Source organism: Cyrtonyx montezumae, unplaced genomic scaffold (assembly GCF_038088225.1).
Source record: "Cyrtonyx montezumae isolate F1298 unplaced genomic scaffold, pur_monq_1.0 scaffold_2, whole genome shotgun sequence".
Classification (NCBI taxonomy): domain Eukaryota; kingdom Metazoa; phylum Chordata; class Aves; order Galliformes; family Odontophoridae; genus Cyrtonyx; species Cyrtonyx montezumae.
In genome coordinates, this window is record NW_027071936.1 from 62490696 (window position 1) to 62513199 (window position 22504).

Below are 22504 nucleotides of genomic sequence, written 5' to 3' on the forward strand. Positions count from 1 at the left end.
AAATCTGTATTAGTATTTCGAATCTTGATGTTACAGCTTTTTCAACTATTAATTAAAAAATGCATTTTCCTAATAGCTGATTTTTTTTTGTTACTTTTACATACTATGCAGAAGCAAATTCTGTATTTCAACACTGAAATTTAAATGAGTTTTCTTTAATATGAGGGATCAGGAAAGGATTTGGATTCTGTTTGTAGTAACTCTACAAACTCCTGTGCAACATGAAACAGTTTGTTCCTCACAGTGTTGTTATAACATATATTATATATCTTGGAAATAGTATTTCTTTCATTAAGGTTTGTAAGAGTGGCTTTCATTTTAAGTTAATTTCTTTTTTATAACAGAGAGAGACAGCTTTTGGGAAGGTATTTGCTTGGTTGTAGAAAGTTAATTCACACAGTGAAGTGCAAACAGTGGTCTTTAACATCTCTGACTTTGTGGTGAGAGAAAAGCATGCATTTCTTCCTGCTGTTCAAAGTGTGGAAGGCACTGTGCACATAAAACACTCACTAACATATTGATTTGGTTACTAAGCTACCTGACATCTCTATACTTCAGTGGTTTTGGTTGTCTGCTTGCCTTACTTTGGCGAAACAGTAAATAGTAAAAGAAAAAATCAGAAAGGAAAGTTTGCTCGTACTTCCTGTTTTCTCAGACCTGCCTGTTATTGCAGTCAGGAATGTGGTGTTAGTGCAAAGCAGGTATTGAAATAGCTGCAAATTTAAACATTGTACTCAGAGATGGCTGTTAAAACGGGAAGAAGAAAGAAATGTTTGGCAACCTGTTATTCTTTCCACCCGTTCTTTGCAGGGATTGCAGTGTGTAATGTGCCAGCTGCCTCTGTAGAAGAAACAGCGGATTCTACCATGTGCCACATTCTGAACTTGTACAGAAGAACCACCTGGCTTCACCAGGCTTTGCGGGAAGGCACGAGAGTACAGAGCGTTGAGCAGATTCGGGAAGTGGCTTCTGGAGCTGCCAGGATCAGAGGGGAGACCTTGGGCATTATTGGGTTAGGTACGTTTGGTGGTGATGTAGTTCAATACTTGTTTTCTTCCATTGCTTAAAAAAAAAAAGATTTGAGCTATAAAGACAGAACACTTCACTCTGTTCCATGCTATGCTTTCTGTATTATACCATTTCATTCCTGGTGTTTATGTATCTCAAATATTTTCCCCATAGACATCATTGCTTCTCTCAGACAACTTCTGCAGTTGATAATTCTCTGAGTTCTTTGAGTTTCTGTTTATCTTTCTGCTATTGCAATGCCCACTGCCAGGCACATTGGTTCTAGTGGGAAAAGGCACCACTGTTTCCTTTTTCCAGGATGGGGATCCTGCTGCTTGTACCCATTATCATGTGTATGTGTTGTATTTCTTGTGCACTCATGTCTGGATCTGTTTGTGCTTTTTTCTGTTTGTTGTATTTAATGTCTGAAGAGTCTTTGCTGTAGTAACAAGCTGCAGAGCAGTTATTTCTTACATTTGTTCAGGCTGCATCTGAATTTGTATTTCAGTTCAAATGAGAGGAAAAACTATATGCAAGAAAGTTTTAGACGCTTCTTAATAAAATCACCTAGTTAAATTTAGGGACATTCAGAGAGGTATTTCAGCATCTAACAGATGGACAAGCTTGCTCAAGATGAATTAATTACTGTCTGTTATAGAAGCAGAAAAGAAAAGCAAGTCAGTTTCTGTGTAAAAATCACTCCGTTATGTACTTGTCTTATCAAAGATCTCACAGACTCTGAATGTAATTGCCATAGGATTCATCCACAGGAATTAATGATGCAATTCTGACAACAGGACATTAAATGACTGTTCCAGTTACACCGTTACTGTGAAATATCTCAGGCCACGAACTCTTCTTTTTGGAATTTGGAAGTAGCTTGGTGTTATGTGGTACTCAGTGGAATGAGCATGCAAGGCAGTAAAAGCTCCTTAAGTAGTTAAGGAACTTCTTTTAAAATAAATCTTTTAAGAAGCTGGTCATGGAGCTTCGTTCTCAAATCTATATCCGTGTATTAATGTACCTCATTTAAACACAGAGTGGTTATTGTACTCGTGGTCACAGCACCTTTGCAGAAATAACAGAAAGATCACCTGTAGTGTTTTAAAAATGGAAATGTGCATCACATGTTTGACACTGAAGTCTTCACTTATGTTCTGTGTGCTTACTGGCTGGAGACATCTGTCCTGCTGGCACTGTGTTTACTGCACTGCATTTTAATTCCAGGCTGAGGTAAGCAAAAAGTCTGGATGTATTAGTGACAGTGAGTTTTCTGTGTGCTGTTCTTGCTGCAAATGACTGGAAAGAATAGAGAAACAATTGGATAATCAGATTGCCAGTATCTGTGTAATGCTACGTGAAGTACTGGGATTTGTTTGTGGTGGTGATGGATTTTTTTTTATAAGCCTTTTGTATGTGTAGTATACTGGAAGACTGGTAACATCTGATTGTAAAGGTGCACATCTGTTACAGTTATTAACCAGTAATTTTCTGTAGCCTTTGAGAGTTCCTATTTCATTTCCTACAATGGAATATTCAGTTTCAAGGAAAATGCTTTATGGTCAGTTTTGAATACACCCACGCTGGTTTTGTGCTTGTAAGTAAAGAAGCACAGCATTGTGATTCTGACCTGTTCAAATAACCCATTATATGGCTGTTAGAAGATGTGGAAATAAAGCTAGACTAGCAGACTCTGAGTGATGTACTTTCTTTCCTATTCCAGATACCTGTCTCTGGTTTTAGCCTAAAGTGTGCATTTACAAGCATGTACAACAGACTTCCCCTGAGGTTGTGTTTCTCTTCTAATAGCCTCTTCCTACATTTTTGGTGTTGCTTCAGTTTATTTTCTTATTAGAATGTGTCCACATCAGAAGTGCTGCCACATTAACACAGTAGGAAGTGAATGTAGCAGCTACAGAACAATCTCCTCTAGAGCTGTGTAGTGTTACTGTTTCTGTCCTTACTTGTTAACATGTTTCTGGGACCATCCCTTATGTCACCACAGCTGTTTCTATGTTCTTGTCTTAAACTTGTACTGCCTTCAGCAGTGGGTTGGTTAAATTATATTGCTTTGTGCTGCAGCAACAAAGTCCAGTTTGTCGCATCTGTTACTTTTGTGCTAAAAAAGAAACATCCTAGCTCTTGCCTATCGCTGTCCTGGGGAACGACTATGTCATTCACTCCAGAGCTTTAACTGTTCACTTCCTTATCCACTAGTCCAGCCAAGTTGCATGACTCACTTGTCTTTTTCTTTCCATCACCCACTCTCTTTTCTTTGCCTCCTCTCATGCATATTCCTACTTCGACACTTGGTCTGTCAGTGCTTAATCCTATTACTTGGTGCTCCTCCTTTAAAGTTAACCCCATCTCTCATCTTCTGCTTGTACTGAAGATAAGCAAGGACTCAGTAGCATAATGTCTTCTTCATGTGCTTGCTGGGCACCATCCATCATTGTTTCCTGGTTTGGTCAGCCTCTGAGCTCCTCAGGGCAGAGCTTGTGTTTCTTTCTGTCTTTTTGAAGTGCATGATTCTATACGCCTTACATAAATAATAATATCACATCATTAAACAGCTGTCTTTGGCACTTTAGTCTTTATTACTATCCAGTGTCCCATACTTCAAGTGATGCATCGCAAGATTTACAAGCTTGAATAATAAGCCCTGTGTAAGGAATAAAAAGCATCTACAACTTTCATCAAGGCAGTTATTACTATTATTATTTTTTTTTTTTTTTGAAAGAGTATTTGTGAGCAGCAGCATTTAAGTAGGTAACCAGAGCTGGTTCTGCTGCAATGACCATTTTGCAGCAGAGGAGGCTGTGAAATTGCACTCCCCCTTTGTTCCCAGTTACAAATACTGGTGACTAATAGCTAATGCATTTCCTCACTCAGGAAAGGTGAAATTCCTCCAGACACATTTGTCACAGCATCGTAATCCATGTCATCACTCAGTTGGTCCTTCCTCATCCACTCTATTTTCCCACCGGTGTCACAAGCCTGACCAGATGTTGGCCACAGCACTGCTCAGTATGACAGACTTAATTCTAAGAGCTGGGAGGTATTGCCACATGGGACACATTGCCCTCTTTCCAGTCCTGCTAAGTCACCTGGCATTGCTCACCAGGAAATAGAAAAGATTGGCCTGGTCCCAGTGGCAAGCCATGGATCAGAGTTTTACAGGAGGGAGAAGGAGTTACCCATATTCCCTATTGCTGTTGCAGAGTGCTAAATGTGAGCACTTCTTATTTCCATGGAAGTCTCCAGGGAAGTTGTCATCATTTCCATGGTATCGAGGACATTGAGACCAACCTCATAATACCAGCGTAGATGCACACTGCCCAAGGGCTGGGTGGGGATCGTTGACAACTGCAGCTCTGAGATTGCTGTGCTCAGATCTCAGCTCATTGGCACAAAGAGACCTTGCAAACTGGGGAAGGAAGGAGAAGGAAGGAGGTGAGTCCCAGCAGGAGACCCAGGCAGTTTTGGTGCATCTCTGCACTACTTGTAGTCAGTCTGAAGTGACGCATGGGTTTTGCTAGAGCTTTACATGAATCTCTTAGTTTCTAAAGTAGGCTTTTGTTGCTTTTTGCTTTCTTGCAACGCAGTGCATTTTATGCATGTGTAACACACATGAGGAAGTTCATTTCCTATTTGGAACATCAGTTTACCTTCCATTGGAAGCACTTAAGTCTCATGAGTATTCGTAGCAGTCGTATTCGCTTTTAAGGTGGTGTTTCCCTGACGATGGGGTACTTTTGGATCTGTTCTGCTGTTCTGTATGTGCTCAGGAAGGTTTTCAGCCACTCCTTGTGCCCAGGTGTTACAGGAGAGGAGGAAAAGTATCAGATCTGTAGTTGGCTGCGATTTTAAAAGGAGTTTGCAAATTACAAGCACTCACCTATGTATTTCTGTAAGGACTATGACTGAATATGAATCCTCAGTTAAGGAGGAGTTCTGTCCTGTTTAATAAATAATGTAGTACGACACTGCTGGCCAGAAGAACACACGTGAGATTTCTGAGTGTTTCAGAAGGGAACTGTGCATTTCAGAAGGTTTCAGTGCGTTGTTTTGGCTGCGATGAATGTAGAGAGAGCAGTTTTAAATGGAGAAGCTGTAGTAAGAGATTCCTCTGCTATGAATCCCCTCGGGTACTAGTGCTGTGAGGAGTGTAAAGAACAGATGACAGAGTGTCACATGTGGAGATGAATGGAATTAGAGTAAAAGTGATACCCTAGCTTAAAAAAAAAAAAGTTTACAATTGTGTGACTGATTTCTTCATCTCTAAACATGACAAAGTTTGAAAACCATAGTGTTTGTGCTGAAAATAGTTTAATTCATATTTATAAGACGTGGCTTGAAACAATTGCAGTGTACCCAAGTATTGAAATAAAAGATTGTGAGCATTTTGGTGTCCCCAAAGAGAAGCTGACAGCCCCCATCAGACTGACAGGCTGCTTAATATTCCGAGCACATCTGGCACTGAGCAATGCAGAATAAGTGTGCTGAGGTTAAATGATAAACACACAACCTCTCTTCCTGTGTTGCCTTAAAGTTCATTGAAAGAGAATCTGAAAAGCAGGGGAAATGTCTTTGGGTGTCATTGGAAAGATGTGGATTTCCCTGTGCTAATTTGACTCTTCTTCCAAGTATGGTCAGGTATTACAAAAGAAAACTCGTTCACTTTTTTTTTAAATGAGACATGAATATTTTGTTGCATCTAGTGAGTGTGATACTATTGCAGTGTCTTTATCTAATGTTTGTAATGAAACAAGTGTGCAGTCTTCTAACCTGAAAAGAGTTTTGCTTCTTGTTCTGGAACATATCCTTCTTTGCTGAGTGTAGTTGCTCCTTTTCTCTGTGTTTTAGTGGTGGTATTTCAAAGGAGAATGTACTTCTCCTGAGGTGTGCAGCATGGAGTCATGCCCAAAGAGTAATTTCAAACACAGCTCTGAAGTAATGTGACAGTAAGGAAAGACAGATATGGAAAAGCTAAGGATAGTATAAATACTGACTGGTGCTGTGCTCGCCTTAACTAGCTGCTGTATAATGTATTGACTGTATTTATTAATGTAATGACTGTATTTATTTATGATTTAAGTAAATGGGTAAAAAAAATAATTAAAAGCTTCAAATGATGGGATTTTTCCAGGCATTTTAATGCTGAAGGGATGTTACTGAAAGTGAGTGACAATGCTGGTGTAGAATGGAGATTCCGTGCACTGAGGGGATGGTTCAGCTTCAGATTAAACAAATTATCTTTTATTGCATCCATTGTTGAGGATTAATTTTGTAGCTTTTTATTAAAGGCAGCTTGTCCAACACGGGTAAGAATAAGTCCTCATTGAGCTGCGTTCACAAGCAGTGGAGTTTTGCCATAAACAGGCCCAGCAGGCGAGCCCTGGTACGACACACATTATGCAGATTACGTGGCATCTTCTGACATTCCACGTCTCTGACTGCAAAAGGTGCAGACCTGCTTTGTTTCAAGCAAGGCTAAGTGAAACAACCCAGACATAACGTTACTCATCTAAATGAGTATTGCAAGTGGGAGGGGTGACTCTTCCTTTCTGTCCTCTTCCTCTTGCTGTACAAAGCGATAGCATCTGATACAAGTGCTTGCAGTGGGAAGGAGGAGGTTACCTTACACCAGCAGCTTCACATCTGTTCTCATCACGTTTGTCTTGTTGCAGGGCGTGTTGGGCAAGCAGTAGCACTACGTGCCAAAGCCTTTGGCTTCAGTGTGATTTTTTATGACCCATACCTCTCAGATGGCATGGAGCGTGCTCTGGGACTGCAGCGGGTGAGCACTTTGCAGGACCTGCTGTTCCACAGTGACTGTGTTACCCTGCACTGCAACTTGAATGAACACAATCATCATCTTATTAATGACTTCACCATAAAGCAGGTAATCATCTCTGCACGTGCCCTCTGCACAGGGGCTGTTGACTTACACTGTATGTATCTTTGTTATGTAAAGGTGCAGATTCTCATTTGAAAGGAATTTTTCACTTTTGCTGCTTTGAAATGAAGTAGGTTTATAACTGACAGGAAAATAGCTGGTGCCTTATGTATCATTGCTTTTCTTGTCTGTTTTCTTCAGTAACGTTGCACTTGTGGAAATAATGTATTCTTCTACATGTTGCTCAGATCTGATTGTGTTTACGCACGTTTTCAGTGTCTTCTGGTAGCTGCCTCCTGTACCTGTTCTTGCAGGTAGCAGTTCTGCCTTTCCTTCTTGTCCCTCGGGTTGTGGTCTTCAGCCTCGCTGAGGGATTGTGACTAAATGCCGCCCCCCAGTGCTCAGCGCTGAGTCTTGCAGGGTGCGTTTCGGGTGGATCACGTTGCCAGCATCACATTCTTTGGGAAAATCATGCCTGTTTGAATGAGAACGAGCTTCTCCCTGAAGTTTTAGATAATACAAAAATCCCTTTGGAATCTAGGCGTGTAGTAACTGCTTCACTATTGACTGATTCACTAGTAAGCTTTTTTTTATTAGATATCTAACTCAGGACTCAGTGTAGGTAACAGTAGGAAATAAAGCACTGAGAATTTAGAGTGTAGATAGTACAGGAAGAAATTCTAACAATGTTGTAATTGATTTTTATGTTTATTACACGTGCAGTATATCTGTGTATTGGTTACAGTGACAGCAGCACTCTTCTGCAGAAAAATTCCTGCTTGTTTTCTGAGAAATACTTTGCACTTACTGCTCTTGAACTTCAGGCGAGACAAAATAATTACTCAATGTGTTACACATATACCTGATGATATAATGGACGTCTTGATTTGAGAGTTCTGGGATTTTGCAGACCCATCCCAGTGTAAAACCTGGGATTGGGATTTAAAGCTTTTAAAAACTAATGAAATCCAGATCACTAAGAGAACTGAGCTCACCCCGTTCTGGCCATTCTCCTTTGTTCTGTGCTCAGATACAACATTTATCTATGGTTAGATGTCCAGACATCTGAACCCAGATGGAAACACACTGAATTCAGTGGGACCATGTAGAGACTGAGCAGTGGTCACTCGTGCAGTGGGCTGTGAAGCTTTGAGCAGTCTAGCAGCCCAGGAGACTTTCAGTAGGGGTGGATAAATGGAGTGAGCTCTGGAGAGTGCTTAGTGTGTTAATGAGAGAAGCAAACAGAACAGCTTCAAAGTGAGTGATGCCATGTGAAATGAAATGCGTATAATGAAATCTGTATTGGAAAGGATATTGCAGGTATTGATGTTGGTGTCCTTTATTTAGGAACAAAGGTAAAAGTGTTAGAAGGTAATTTTTGCTTTGGGTCAAAGTTTGGATGAAGCAGTCTGTTCTGTAACAGCTGATATGAATGCTACCCATATTTGAAAACCAGAAAACCTGAAGACCTCTGTTTGTTATTGATTGCTTGTGTGTGCCAGATCTTCTGAATTTCAGGTGATGAGAATAGCATTTTCAATCTGCCAGATGCTAGAGGTGCCCTGAAAAATTTCTAGAGCTTGTTGCATGCTGCTTCTGTCCTATATTGCACATTTGTATAATAACCAGTTTTTAAACAGTGTGGAGAAGTATGGTGAATCTTCATGAAGTCCCACCCTGAATTTTGTTTAGAATCTGAAATGATGTAACCTTAAAATGTCTTTGAAAATGTGGTGTCTGACTTCTCTTTCAGTGACTTTTCCGTTTAATCAGTCAGCATTCTGCCTAGCCATCATGCCTGGCCTTCTGGTCCTAGAGTAGCTCAGAGAAGTGTTTCAGGCCCATGGTAATCAAATGCTCTGAAGAGAAACTGATGTCATCTTCAGTTCTAGAGATGTGAGAAGATGACGCTGCAGTTGTATAAATACACTTGTAAAGCAACTGTGCGGGTTTAATGTAGGTGAATACTAACAGCTGTCAGCAGTTCTAGCAGTGGCACTCTTTCAAGCTTCCACCCATCATAAAGGGTCATCTCCAGCTGCATCCACCCTTGTAGTTTATCATGAGTCAGAGGATGGTTTCCCATTAGAATTCATTTATGTGTCCATGTTCTGTTTGATTTGGGTTTGTCTTAGTGCTAGCTTGGAAGTTCTGCAAATAATCCTGAAGGTAAAAAGAAAATAAGGAAGTTCATTAAGAACTGTTGAAATCTTCTGTCAGGTTTGCTGAAAGCTTTCAAGTTCTTCAAAGGACATATAAATGCACTAGGCTACACTTAAACGTAAAATTGTCTGCAAGAAGTCTGTAAGGTCTCATAAGCCCATATGGCATGCCTGTGGTTGCTGCTTGGGTGAGCCCTTCTGTGCTAGTTTTAATTTACTAATCTTGCATAGTGGAGATGCAGCAACTAGAAGTGTCCCTCGTTTCCACAGTAAATGGACTTATCTTTTGTTATACAGTCCAGTAAATGCAAGCTCTGCAAATGGGCTGAGACAGGGACAATTGGAGCTAGTGAGTTGGCCAGTAATGTGTTTTATTTCTTTCTTACAACTTTACTGCAAGCATATGCATGTTAATTGTTGAATATATCCAGTGATCTCTTGATTTAAAAAAAAAAAGAAGTGTATATATATATATATATATATATATATATGTAATAGCTGACTGTCATCTGAACCTCCTTGTTCGTGCATTTGGCACTTTGAATCCCGTTCTGAGAAAGGATCCATTTTTATAAGCATTAGTCTGTTGTGTGGGCTTTGAGTAGTTGATGCGGTGTCAAAACGTTGGGTTTTTCTTCTTTTGGTGAGAGATGGTGCCAGTTCAAAATGGGCTTTTTATCACTGATCTTCACCATGGTTCCTGCTCTTCACATGCTTACCTTCATGCTTTGAAATGCTTCTGAGGTCAGAAGCTGTGTTGGAGATGACTGATAAAAGATGAAGTATCAGGGTGGCTGGAAGCAGGATGTAGGATTTTCTTTTTCCGTCCCATCTCTCTTATTTAAACTTTCACTTTGTTTTCATGTTGTGGATATTCTGCGGTGTAAGTACGTGTAGTTCTCCCCACATAGTATCATCTGCAATGCTGATCTGCACAGTGCACTGCACAGCTTCTCTCCTAAGCACGCAGCATTCTCAACCAAATTCATTTTCATGCCTTTTAATTGAATAATATATAGACTTTTATTTGGGAAGTCTTACGGGGAGGAGAAAGCTGAAGTAACAACAATAAATAAAACATAGGTTGACTGTGTTTTGGCAACTGAAGGAGAAATGTGTGTGAAAATCCAAAAGCATTGATCTCTTTTCTGAAAAATTCATGCAGGCTTTTATTTGTGTGAAAGTTTAAAACCACAAAATATGAATTTGTTTAAGAATGTTCTGTAGTCTCTGTCTCATGCAATTTCACAGTGAAATAAAAAGGCATAAAATGATCTGTCAGTTTCATATGCACAGTTATATCTTTTGATCATGTTACTGCACAATATGTGAAACAATGCTTCTGTGAAAAGACACTGCTTAAAAGAAACAAAAGATTATTAAATGCTGTGAAATAGCATTTTATGTTAGAAGCATCACGTTTTGTGGTACTTTCCAATGGAAAGGGAAGACAACTGTTACAGGTTAAATCAGCTGAATAGCCTTTGTTGTAATGGATGCTTCTTTTGAGTAAAAAATAATGCCACAACGATTTTATTTCATTTATTTTTATTTCATCATTCTTGTTTTTTAACTTTCCCTAGATGAGACAAGGGGCTTTCCTGGTCAACACAGCTCGAGGTGGGTTAGTAGACGAAAAAGCACTTGCACAGGCCCTGAAGGAAGGAAGGATACGAGGGGCAGCCTTAGATGTACATGAGTCAGAACCATTCAGGTGCTTTTCCTTTTCTTTTCTTTTTATTTTGTTCACTTTCTTCTTTTTAAGTCGTAGTGCATGATACAATCAACAGCAACAAGTAAATGAGCTTTCCCTTCATTTGGTAGCTAAATACTCCTTAGTAAAGCAACATGAATCTGTGCAGCACTGGACTAATGCAGAAGTAGATGGAGCTTGTGTATGTGGTCAGAAGTGGGGGAAAAAATCATCTAAGACTTAATGCCTTTAAAAAAAAATCAAAAATCTCGTGTTTATTCGGTACAAATGTCAGAGACTGAAGTTCTAGTGCTGGGCATGGCTTTGAGAGGAGTGTTCCTTCATCAATGACTAAGTGCTGGAGGCAACTAATATTGTCTGAACAGGCTTTCAGAAAGCAAAGGGTTGAGATTTGATGTGAGAAACAACTGCTTTGACTCTGCTCTGGTGGAAAAGGCATATTATCTGTCCAGATTCCCTCGTCAGGAAAGCCACAAGCATGCCAGGTAGCAAAAAAAAAAAAAAAAAAAGTAAGGAAAGTGGTTAGAGTTCAGTTTTCTTTTAACCTTTCTCTTTGGCTGGAGAGTAATGACTCTACTGCCATGTGCAGAGCTGGTAGCATTAGCCTTACTTTTCTGAGTGCCACTGAGCATCTCCAGTGGTTTAGGCAGAGGTGTGCCACTCCTTAAAGTGACGTTGGTATTGTGCCAGCACTGCTAATGAGAAACGAGCCTCATTGCCTGGAGTCTTGAGCCTGACTTCTGAATTATGAGAAGGCTGCAGTAACTTAGTGCTTGTGTGTGACAGGCCTTTTCCACTCGCTCAGTCTGGGCAGTGAGAAATGTTAATTTTAACAGGAACCATCCACGTGGGTTTTTGAACAGGAACAGATTCAAGACTTGAGGGCAGGTTGTGAAGTCTGGAGAGAGGACAGTCTGTGTTGTATCAGCTCGCAAGGGGTAATAGAGGTTTTAAAAATACAGCAGTGGTGTCCTTTTAGGCAGAATTTTATTATCTGCTGAGACACAGTGCGTTATCACAGATACTTTTATTTATACCCTGCATTCATTTACTTCTAAATGTAGATATTACAATGCAGTAGTGCTGTGCCGAGCTAGAATCTAAACAGCTCAAGGGACTTCCAGCTATGTATATATTCTTCCCAATTCAGATCTCAGATCTGCATACAAGCAGACTTTTGCACCTATAGGAAGCCCCATTTACTGCATGGAGATGCCATCTGCAGAGATTCAGTTGCAGGATTACGGCCACAATTTCCTTTGGCTTCAGTGCTGCACGTCTATCTGATAGCAGCATGCAACTCTTTATGTGAGAGCTTTGCCAGATATTCTGATGTTTATTAAACTGCTGATTAAATATATAATTTTATGTGTTACTATCAACTCTGAAAACACACTTTTGTCTTAACATATGAGCTGTACCAGTGTTGCACTTGACTGAAAGATTATTGAAACTGAAAATAGGTTGGAGGAACAAGCTCCCACTACTTTCAGTTTTCTTACTGTGTATTTGTGAAAGCACTTCATATAGATTCATTGCTTTCCCTGAAAATCGATCCATCAAGTGAATTTCCTTCTTTCTGTGTAGTTTCTATGCAAAACAGGAAAGAAAAAGCAGTTTAAAATAATAGAAAAAATAAATGAATTATCGAAAAGCTGGGGATGCTGATTGACAAGCTTGTGTCAATAATCAATGCGCAAACAATTGTTATCTTTTTTAATGACTATGTGTCAGATAGACAGTGATTCTTGAGAGAGAAAGCTTTGTTAGCTAATGAAATAAAGCTGTGATGGATGGACAGAGTGGGATCCTGAGTTAATCTGGGTCTTGCTTAATGCATTTCTGCATGAGTACTGGAACGACAGTGGCTGTAGTTAACAATAAGTGCATTGAACGGAAGCTAATGTTGCTACTAGTGCTACTTAAGTTCTACTCTTTGAGTCTATGAGATGTGATTAATACCATGAATAGTGTATTAAATTTAGTGATGGAGTTAAAAACAAACCCAATGAGATATAAACACAATTATTTTCTGTTGTTGAATTTAATAGAATATATGTACAAATCCCTCTGGATCTCCCTTTGTACTCCCCCGCACCCAATTTTTTTTTTTTTTTGGTCATTTGATTTTGTTTTAAATCTTCATTTAGCTTTAGTCAGGGCCCCTTGAAGGATGCACCAAACCTGATCTGTACCCCACATGCAGCCTGGTATAGTGAACAAGCTTCAATTGAGATGCGGGAGGAAGCAGCGCGAGAGATCCGGAGGGCGATCACAGGTACTCACTCACCTTATTGTCTCCTTTACTGTGCATTTCTTTTTCACAGTCTTGGAAGATGCTGAGAAGAACCAAACTTGGGCTTTGCTTACTGCTTCTGTTTTTTTTGAATGTAAAAGCCAGTAAATACCAGCTAAGTCTGTTCTCAGCACGAGTAGATCATGCTGGATCATCACTGCAATTATAAAGAGAAGGCAGAAGGTGAAGAAGTAGTATTTTTTCCATCTGAAAGAAATGTTCTTAAGTGTGAAAAATCCCCTTTTCATTTCTGTTGCTTGTGAGTACTAGCCATGTGATGGATTTCACTCCAAGTCATCCAGACATTACTGATGCTTTAGGATCGCAGAACCATTTGAGTTGGAAGAGACCCTTAAAGGGCATCGAGTCCCAACTGTCCTGCAGTGAACAGGGACACCTACAGCGCCATCAGGTGCTCAGAGACCAGCCCAGGTTGACTTCGAATGTCTCCAAGGATGAGACTTTTACAACATCTGTGGGCAACCTGTTCCAGTGCCTCACTACCTTTTTTTTTAATTTTTTTTTTAATTTTCCAGTGCCTCTCCTTTATGTCCAATCTAAATCACCCCTCTGTTATTTTGAAACCATTTCCCCTTGTTCTGTCACAACAGATCCTGCAAAGGAGTCTGTCCCCTTATTGTTTATAGCCCATCTTTAGATGCTATGCACTGTCACATCTTCCTGGAGCCTCTTTTCCAGACTGAAAAGCCCCAGCTCTCTCAGCCTGTGATCTATCATCTACAGATTTTGTTAGATGTCTCCAAAAGTTTCCTTTACTCTTTTCTCTTTGTATTTTCCAAATTTTATCTGAATTTGTCTTAGCCTGGAACTTCAGTGGCTCTAAGCCATAATACTCAGAGATAAAGCATGTAGAGTTTCATGCTGTTCCAAGTTTCACTTGTATCACAACTCATGTAAAAACAAAGCTTTCAGTATTTGTTAGTGGGTACTCCTTTTTAGATGTTTCTCTTTTTAAAGCATTCCAGAGGAAGTCTGTCATTTTAAAGGGCAAAGGCTCTTTGTTGAATAACTACCATGTAATTGTAAACTGTTCACATAAGAAAAAATAGTTATATCCTGAATATGCACTGCTAATAAATAAAATGAGAAGAGTAAGCCATTTGGCTTGAGTTTGAATCCCTTGTAGCCTGAAATAAAAGGAAGGATTTTCATGCTGGAAAATGATTCATTAAGCACTAATGTTCTCTCTTTAGTAGGACTTTGCTGTTTTCCCCCTGGCAATATAGGCTGAATGCTCTGTGGACATGAAGGGCTGACTGTGTCACCTTGAGAGTGGTTCAGTGCCAGCGCGTTTCTCTGCTGCACAAAGAAGTGCTGGCAGTAGCCTGTCCTCTATCTTGTGCCTAGAGAGGCTAGATGACTCAGTTTCATTTATAGCTGGTACAGAAAGGATTCTCTGGATGGTGATTAAAGGCACCTCTAGAACTCCTCACCCGAATTGCCCTGTACAGGCCTGTTTCTTTCTGAGAGGTAGCTTAGAGAATCTGATCATCCCTTTGCTGGAATTGGTCTTTGTGCTTGTAGTTCTGAAGGACTCAGATATTACATCCATCGAGTTGTTGTTCTTCCAAATAATTTTGGGAAAGATTGCACAAAGCAGCATACCATACCTGCTTGGGGGATGGTAAATGTGCAAATCTGTGTTAATGGACTAAGATCTGAAAGCAGCAGGAGTCAGCTATACAAAGAGAGTTCTGTGTTAAACACTGTGCAATAGCCCAAATGTATGTTTGAGAAGACAGGCCTGTGTTTTCTTAAAGTGTGCCATCAGTGATCTGAATCATTGATTTAAACTGAAGCTGTCATCACTTTGGTGTTGGAACGTTGGTGGGTAGCAAGATCAAACTAAGGCCAGCACTGGGGAGGTGAGAAAGACAATGAATTGCAGTGAAACAAATATATAGGAGGTGTGGAGTGAAGCTGAGAATGTGAGTGACATGGGGGAATACAACAGGGAAAGGATGTCCAGAGAGAAATTGATTGGAAAAAGCTATGCAGTAAATGAATGCACGCTACGAATCCCATCTGAAGATCAAAGTTTATAGTTCTGTTTTTAATGTAGGTAAATGGGGAGCTTGTATCATACATTTTTCACTTTGTTTCTCTTCCCTTGCTTCATCCTAGGTCGTATTCCAGACAGTCTGAAAAACTGTGTTAACAAAGATCATTTGACTGCAGCTACACATTGGGCCAGCATGGATCCCGGAGTTGTTCATCCAGAGCTTAATGGTGCTGCATACAGGTAAGCAATCTACAGGCATAACAGAAATACTTAGAGCAGAGGTAAGTATTCCAGGGTAAAAGAAGGGACATTCCTATTAATAAATGAAGCATTTCTGAATTAGGCTTCAGCTATATTGTCTTCATAATTGTTGCATTCAGGAGAATACTGTTGTTTTGCTGGCTGCTAAAATCAGCCACACAGTGCTTAAGCATGTTTCCTTTTCTTACCTTTTTTTTTCGTGTGTGTGTGTGTGGTTAATAATATCTGAACTCTCTACAATCTTCTGTATGTTTCACAGAAACAATTCTGGTCATCTCTAATAAGGGCAGTGGAAATTGACATTCATTTGCTGAGAGTGATAAAGCAGTTGCTTACAGAAAGACTTTTTATAATAAAGTATTGTTATGTGTTTTTGTGGCCTCTAGACACGAGAGCATAAATAATTCAACAGGGAACATAGTGGAACAGCCTGTAGTGTTTATGAGAACATGCTTAAAGCAGTGTTTTGTAAATCTTGTGTTTTGTTTTTAAGATATTCCTTAGAAGCACTTGAGAGATTTGATCAATGCAATCTCAGTTAGCTGTGAAAAGCAGTTTTTAATGATTAATAGGAGGGGCAGTTTTTTTCACAGTGAATATGTATATTCCTCAGTTACTTTGGTTGCTTGATGGTCTTTCTCTATCCCTTCATCTGTAGCAGCTGTCCCAGCAGCAGCAGATTTTTCCTTGCTGCAAGCCTCATGCATTTTTTTCATATAAAATTAAATTGCAGACTTTATTATTTTTTTACTTTCCAGTATGGTATTTACTTACAAGAGAGTAGAAGTGGCTGAGAAAGCTACACTCAGCTGCTGAAAGGCAGTGTAGTGTCTCAAGGAAAGGGACTGTTCAATACTTCCATTACTTTTTTCTAACCTCTTTCTTCTGGTCCTTTTACTCTCAGTCTTTAAACATCTTTCTTATTGTTGTCGTCTCCAGGACTTTCTTACTTGTGAGGTGTGTTGGGATTCTTTTTATGTTATCCTCTTTGAGAACCTAGCTATGCAATACTGGGAAGTGTGGTAAAGCTCTTAAGTCCAGAGAATTCTAGTAGTTTCTTCTGAAAGTGATGGAGAGATAACAGAGAGAAAGTCATTATCCTCTGCCATAATCTCCTTATCAGTAGCTGTAAGCACTTCAGAGGGAAAGAATGATTTTGATTTGATCTACACACACATACGTCAGATCACATCAAGGTGTTTAGTTTTGGATGAAGTATCCATAGCCCTAAATATATGAAGAAAGCTGTTTTTATTTGCTGAAATGTGTTCAAGCACACAGCATTTGGTTTTGTTGCTTTAAATTTGGACTACTTGGACATGTCTGAATGCAGCTGAGGCTTAAGGGCGGGTGTTCCTGAACTGGAGGTAGCAACTCCAGCCTGTCGTGGCTGAAAGGACTGTTTTGAATGATCAGTCTTCTCTCTGCAATACAAGATTATGATCAAATAGCTGAGTTCTGGAGTCTGTCAAAGGCAGAGTTTCAGATGTGCTAATAACTGTATCACAGTCATGTAATTGCATTAGAAGATAAGACCTGGGATAATAATTTATATGTTAAAAAATGCAAATAGCTCTTTCAATAAACTAAAACTAGGAAGGCTATTTGATTGTGGATATATCGTTCACTGGAGTTTTGATATAGGGCTGAGCTCTTACATTATCAGATATTATCACTAACAAAGAACACGTAGCGTTCATCAGCAAAATATAATCTAGATCTTCTGAATATTATCATATTCTGGGGAAAACAAGACATTTACCCTGTCAACACAAAAGGTTCATGGAACAGGACCCATCCCATCAGTAAAAGTTAATGATATTTCTGAGAGGGAACTATTGAGAATAGTCTTGGTGAAGCAGCATAATATACACTGCTCTTGTGTTACTACTGTGTACTTGTTACTGAGCTGCCTCTTAAGTAGCACCATGTCATTTCCCATGTCACAGAGAGTGCAGGTTATAGGCAGAGTGAAATCTGACAGCCAGTAAGCAATAGTTGTGCTGTTTATGGGCATGTTGACATATATTTCAGTCTTCTAATGCATAAAAGATGAAAATATCTTCATCCTTCATAGGTACTTGGGTGAGAGTAGTTAGCTAATGGTAACCATTCAGGAATTTTCACACCAAGGTGATTCACTATTCATTTTCAGTCTGCGTGTGTAATGTAAGATGGAACGGTGCTCAACAGAAAGTGATTTCATACTTGATCTAGTGGTTGGCAGCCCTGCCTGCAGCAGGGGTTGAAAACTAATGATCCTAGAGGTCCCTTCCAACCCAAGCCATTCTGTGAGCCACAGAGTACCTGAACTGACAGGGACCTTTAGGTTCCTTTGGCCCAGCCCTGCCCCAGCAGGACCACCCTGAGCAGGGTACCCAGACCCACAGCCAGATGGCTTTGGGCTTCCCCAAGAAGACCCCACACCTCTCTGGTCCCTGTGCCAGCACTCTGGCACTGCCCAGCACAGCAGTGCTGCCTTGATGGGCAGGAGAGGCTCCTGGGCTCCAGGCTGTGCCCAGTGCCTCTGTGCCTGGCCTTGGGCATCTAAACTTTTAAGCACATTTGGGACACACTCAGTTTCTCGTTCAGCTCTTAACAAAGCGAGTTTAAGGTGCTTCTGTAATACAAAAAATATTGGAGATTTACATGGAGATTTAAGCCGCATCTCAGTTCAGATTAAGAGAGCTACTGTAGTTTTCTTAATAAATACTGCATGGGAAAGAGGAAGGAAGAGTATGAGGAAGCAGATGAGATGTAACTGATCTTTCAATTCTGCTTCTGCAATAATTTAATTTGGTGGATGTTTTACCTGGAAGACATTTTGACTTGCTGCTGCCAGAGGAGGAAGATTGGGAGTGACTCTGTGAAATGCAGGTCTGCATTTCCCAGTTGTTAGAACTCAGTGTTTTTATGCGCAGAAATCAGTGCAGAATTACAGAGTGTAGTCCAGACTGTTTATCAGGCTCCTAGACTGACTGGTGTTGCTCCTGATCGTAGCTCTGTCCGCTTTCAAGAGGGGAAGCTCTGACTTTTCTTCCAGGAGGGGAACATAGGTGTAGAAATTGCTGTGTACCTGGTTTGTCCTAGCTTGGGGAATGTAACGTTAAAAAGGGGACAGTCTGTGTTGGAAACAGTTGCGTGTTGGGCTTATGAACAGAAGTTGTCGTCATCTTGTGTTGTATTTTTATTACAAAGCACCTGGAAGAATAGATAAGCTGTTTCAAAATGAAATCTGAATAAATAAAGTAATACCTACTCGGGGCAGTATTCTTAGGAACTGAAGCAAATTCCATTAATGAGATCCAAGTGGAAATACTGAAACAGGCAGCTAATTTAATTAGCAACAGCAAATTAATACTAAGGAAACTCTCTGGAGAAGGAACGAGCCATAGGAAGACCTGGGAATCTCAGAATTGTAGGGGGTGGAAGGGACCTCCAGAGATTATCAAGTCCAGCCCCACTGCCAAAGCAGCTCCCAGCCCAGGTTGCACAGGTAGGCATCCAGGTGGGTCCTGACCATCTCCAGAGAAGGAGACAATGTGTGTGAGAATATGGGAACAAATTTCTCTGGCCTCCAGATGGTGCAGTCTTTCACACTCTGGTTATCCATCCCAGGTAACAACCATTGTTCCATCCGTAGCACCATATTATTTTAGAAAAGGTGCTACTGAAATTGGGTGAAATTCCCCAGGGAACTGGATGAGGAGCGCACAGGAGAAGAAAATCACCTGCAGAAGAAGGTGGCATTTGAAAAAAGCTAGCCTAGACTTTGCATGCCTTTTCTTCCATATAACATCAAATAAATGGGCAAGGCTAGCCAATGCTGCAGTGAGTAAGTGGTAGGCCTGTTTTAGGCTTGCAGAATGGGTGCCAGTGTCACTTAGGAGCCTGAGCAAACAGAGTAAGCAGAAGAGAACAAGGGATAAGTGCAGCTTGCTGATGGGGTGGGGGAGCTGAAGGAGCAGCATGGCATAAGTTGCAAGCTGGTATCAAGGTGCTTGGATAAAGAGGAAATACTTCCTTACAAGTCATTTATAGCTGTTGTTTGTATGTGTAGGGGCCATAAAACACAACTGTTCATCAGTTCCATGTGAACTTGGGAGCTGAAGCAATAGATTCAGGATAGACTTTTTAGCCTTGTGGTATCGAGCTGAATCAGAGCGTGTTTTGTTCGTTATATTCCTGTGATTTATAAATTAAATTTCTCAAAGCATGGTGTTCAGTCAGAAAGAACACCAAATCTTTGAAACCACCCGTACTGTTTTTGTTTTTATCTCTTTCCTGCAGTCAGCCTAAAGCACTCGGCCTCTGCTGTAACTAGTAACAATTTTCTGAATCCCAGACAAACACTGCGGCGAGTTTGGAGCTTAAAAAAAAAAGACTGCTGTAATAGACATGAATTTGTCATCTTAAGTGTGTGAATGTGACAGCTCTTCTAGGGGACTGTCAGAAAGCTCTGATTGCAAGATGAGTTTAAAGAAATAGTTTTTCAACTCAGTCTGGCATTGTTTAGTCTGGAGAAGAGGAGGCTCAGAGGAGACCTTATTGCTCTCAGCAGCTCCCTGAAGGAGGCTGTGGTGAGGTGGGGGTTGTCCCAGGTGGCAGCAGGATGGGAATGGCCTCAGATTGCACCAGGGGAGGTTCAGGTTGGATATTGGGAAGAATTTCTTCTCAGAAAGGGTGGTGTGGCATGGGAACAGCCCACCCAGGGAGGTGGCGGAGTCACCATCCCTGGAGGTGTTTAAGGGAAGGGTAGATGTCGTGCGGAGGGACGTGGATTTAGTGGGCAGTATGGGTGGTACGATTGGGCTAGATGATCTTGGAGGTCTTTTCCAACCTTAATGATTCTGTTATTCAAGCTGCAGCGGTGACATTTCAAAATTAGTAGATGAGAATGAGAAAAATGTCTCCAAAGGTCACCCTGATGAATAGTCAGAGGGTGGGTACGGATGTCTGTGCAGGTCTAGTCTGAGTTGCTTCGTGTTGAGGCTTACGTTGTGAGGGATGCTTGCTGTTAAATCTGAATTCGTAAAGGAGAAAAAAAACCCTAGCAAATCTTACTTCTCATTTGGGTAACGTACAGCATGTTTTGACAGGATCCACATATGGTATCTCATCTTCAGCTTAACCAACTGCGTTTCTCACCGGCCTGAAAATAAAATAAACATCTCTGTACCTTTTTGAGGAGGCAAGGTGTGCTTTTCTTACAGCCGTCGCTAACGGGTGTTCTCGTTTTCTCCTCTCAGCAGGTATCCCCCAGGTGTTGTAAGTGTGGCTCCGACTGGCATACCTACAGCAGTAGAAGGAATTGTCCCCAACCCTATGTCTTTATCACACGGCCTCCCTGCTGTAGCCCACCCGCCCCATGCTCCTTCTCCCGGCCAAACTGTCAAACCAGAAGCTGATAGAGACCACCCGAGCGACCAATTGTAGCCTACGAAAACAGCATTCCCAACAGCAGAGATTTCAACTTCAGTGTATGGAAAAGAAAACAACAAAACAAACACAAAACCCCTGGATTTTGATTAAGGCAAAACCATGAACTTAAAGGAGGAGACGATTATTGGTTTAGAAACTGGTCCAATATACAGTTTAAAAGGAAAAGGTGGGAGACAAAAAGAAGATTTGGAAACATTTTTTCCTCCGTATAAATTGTAGTTTGTCCCTGTCCAGTGAACTGATTCACTGTTTCTGTGTCCTATGGGTTCTTTGTTAAGCAAGAGAAGTTAGTAGTTAATTATATCATGAATGTACTTGTCTGTGTACAGTTTTTAGAACATTACAAAGGGTTTGTTTGCTTAGCTGTCAACAAGGAAAAACGTAAGGGAGGCATTCAGCAAACCAATTTTGAGATTAAGAATCCTTTCTTTTGTATTTTAAAACATGCCCCAAGATGAGGCAGTTGGCAAACTTCTCAGGACAATGAATTTTTCCCATTTTTCTTTCTACGCCACACAGTGCATTGTTTTTTCTACCTGCTTGTCTTATTTTTTAGAATAATTTAGTAAACAAAAGAAGAGCAGTTTCTCCTGATTTTGGCATGAGTTCCCTTATTTCAAAATGAAGACAACCTTGCAAAGAGATTTTGAGGAAGAAAAAAAAAAAAGAGGTTTTGTATAAATGAGCATTGTGCTTTTTGTCACCAGTTAAAGTATATATTATTGGTGGTATGCAGAAAAGGCACTAGACTACTGAAAAGTAGCAGCATTTCATTGCCTACATTGATTCCTTCCTGGTAATGTGGTAGGCTAGCAATATTTTTTGGTTAAAATCATGTTTGTGACTGTAACCATTTGTATGAATTATTTTAAAGAAATAAAAATCCCAGACAAATATCATGTGTAAAAATTTTTATTTCTAGTAACTGTTTATTCAACTTTTATTAGGTTCCTTAGCTGTGATTTTTAAACAGATGCTGTCAAGTATTTCATTTCTAGCTTTACTTTGCTCTCTGTTGTTTGTAATACCGTCTTGGAAGCTTGAAAAAATAATAATAATAAAAAAAAAAAGATTTCTTTCCATGCCATTTTTCCCTTTACATTTCGTAAATGTTGCTCTCCTTTCCTGTGTTTCTAATGGAGTTTGAAATTAAGATGGATTTTGATTTGTACATCGGCGCCACCAGCTGCAGTGTGGGCAGAGCAGAGCAGGTACCACAGCAACACGACCATGATAATAATAACAATAAATGTCTTTTGCCGAAGTCCAACACGAGGAGTGTGCATTGTTTTCTTTACCCTGTGAGGACAGCTGAGCTGTTCCTGTTCGTTCCTTTCTAGAGCGGCCTCCAGTTCTGTCGGGGAAATGTCAGGAGGTGGCACACTGAGAAAGACGGATCGTTAGCTCTGTTCCCGAGGGGTGCATGGAGTGAAACTTCATCTCCATGGAGGGTGAAGGAGGCCTCCAGTCAGCTGTGTTGGCCAAAATGAATGTGCAAGAAAGTCACACCAGTTGGATTGTCACATTTCGTTGGTAATCGGCGTCTCATCACGAGGACTCTTTGCAGGCCTGAAGGAGCTGCTGTAGAACCTCAAAGCAGAGCGTTAACATCTGGCTGCCGAGCGCTGCTGACTGTTTAACGACCAAGGAGGTTGTCGTCTTCCTCCAGCATCGGTTTTGACACGGCTTGTGTAAGTAA

At 40.5% G+C, this 22504-nt stretch overlaps 1 protein-coding gene across 6 annotated transcripts in view; it reads left to right on the plus strand.

The window, feature by feature from the left end:
- The window catches only part of CTBP1 (C-terminal binding protein 1), a 211463-nt gene extending 189388 nt beyond the window's left edge, over positions 1–22075 (plus strand). For 5 of the 6 annotated variants that reach the window (XM_065735898.1, XM_065735899.1, XM_065735904.1 and 2 more), the window contains 6 exons: positions 811–1017; positions 6699–6913; positions 10653–10783; positions 12934–13061; positions 15225–15342; positions 20613–22075. In XM_065735898.1, the coding sequence (XP_065591970.1) occupies positions 811–1017; positions 6699–6913; positions 10653–10783; positions 12934–13061; positions 15225–15342; positions 20613–20799 (986 nt within the window). In that variant the 3' untranslated portion in view covers positions 20800–22075. The remainder of the gene's footprint in view (positions 1–810; positions 1018–6698; positions 6914–10652; positions 10784–12933; positions 13062–15224; positions 15343–20612) is intronic. The other variant, XM_065735900.1, reaches the window with a different exon arrangement.
- The last annotated feature ends 429 nt before the right edge of the window (positions 22076–22504 follow it).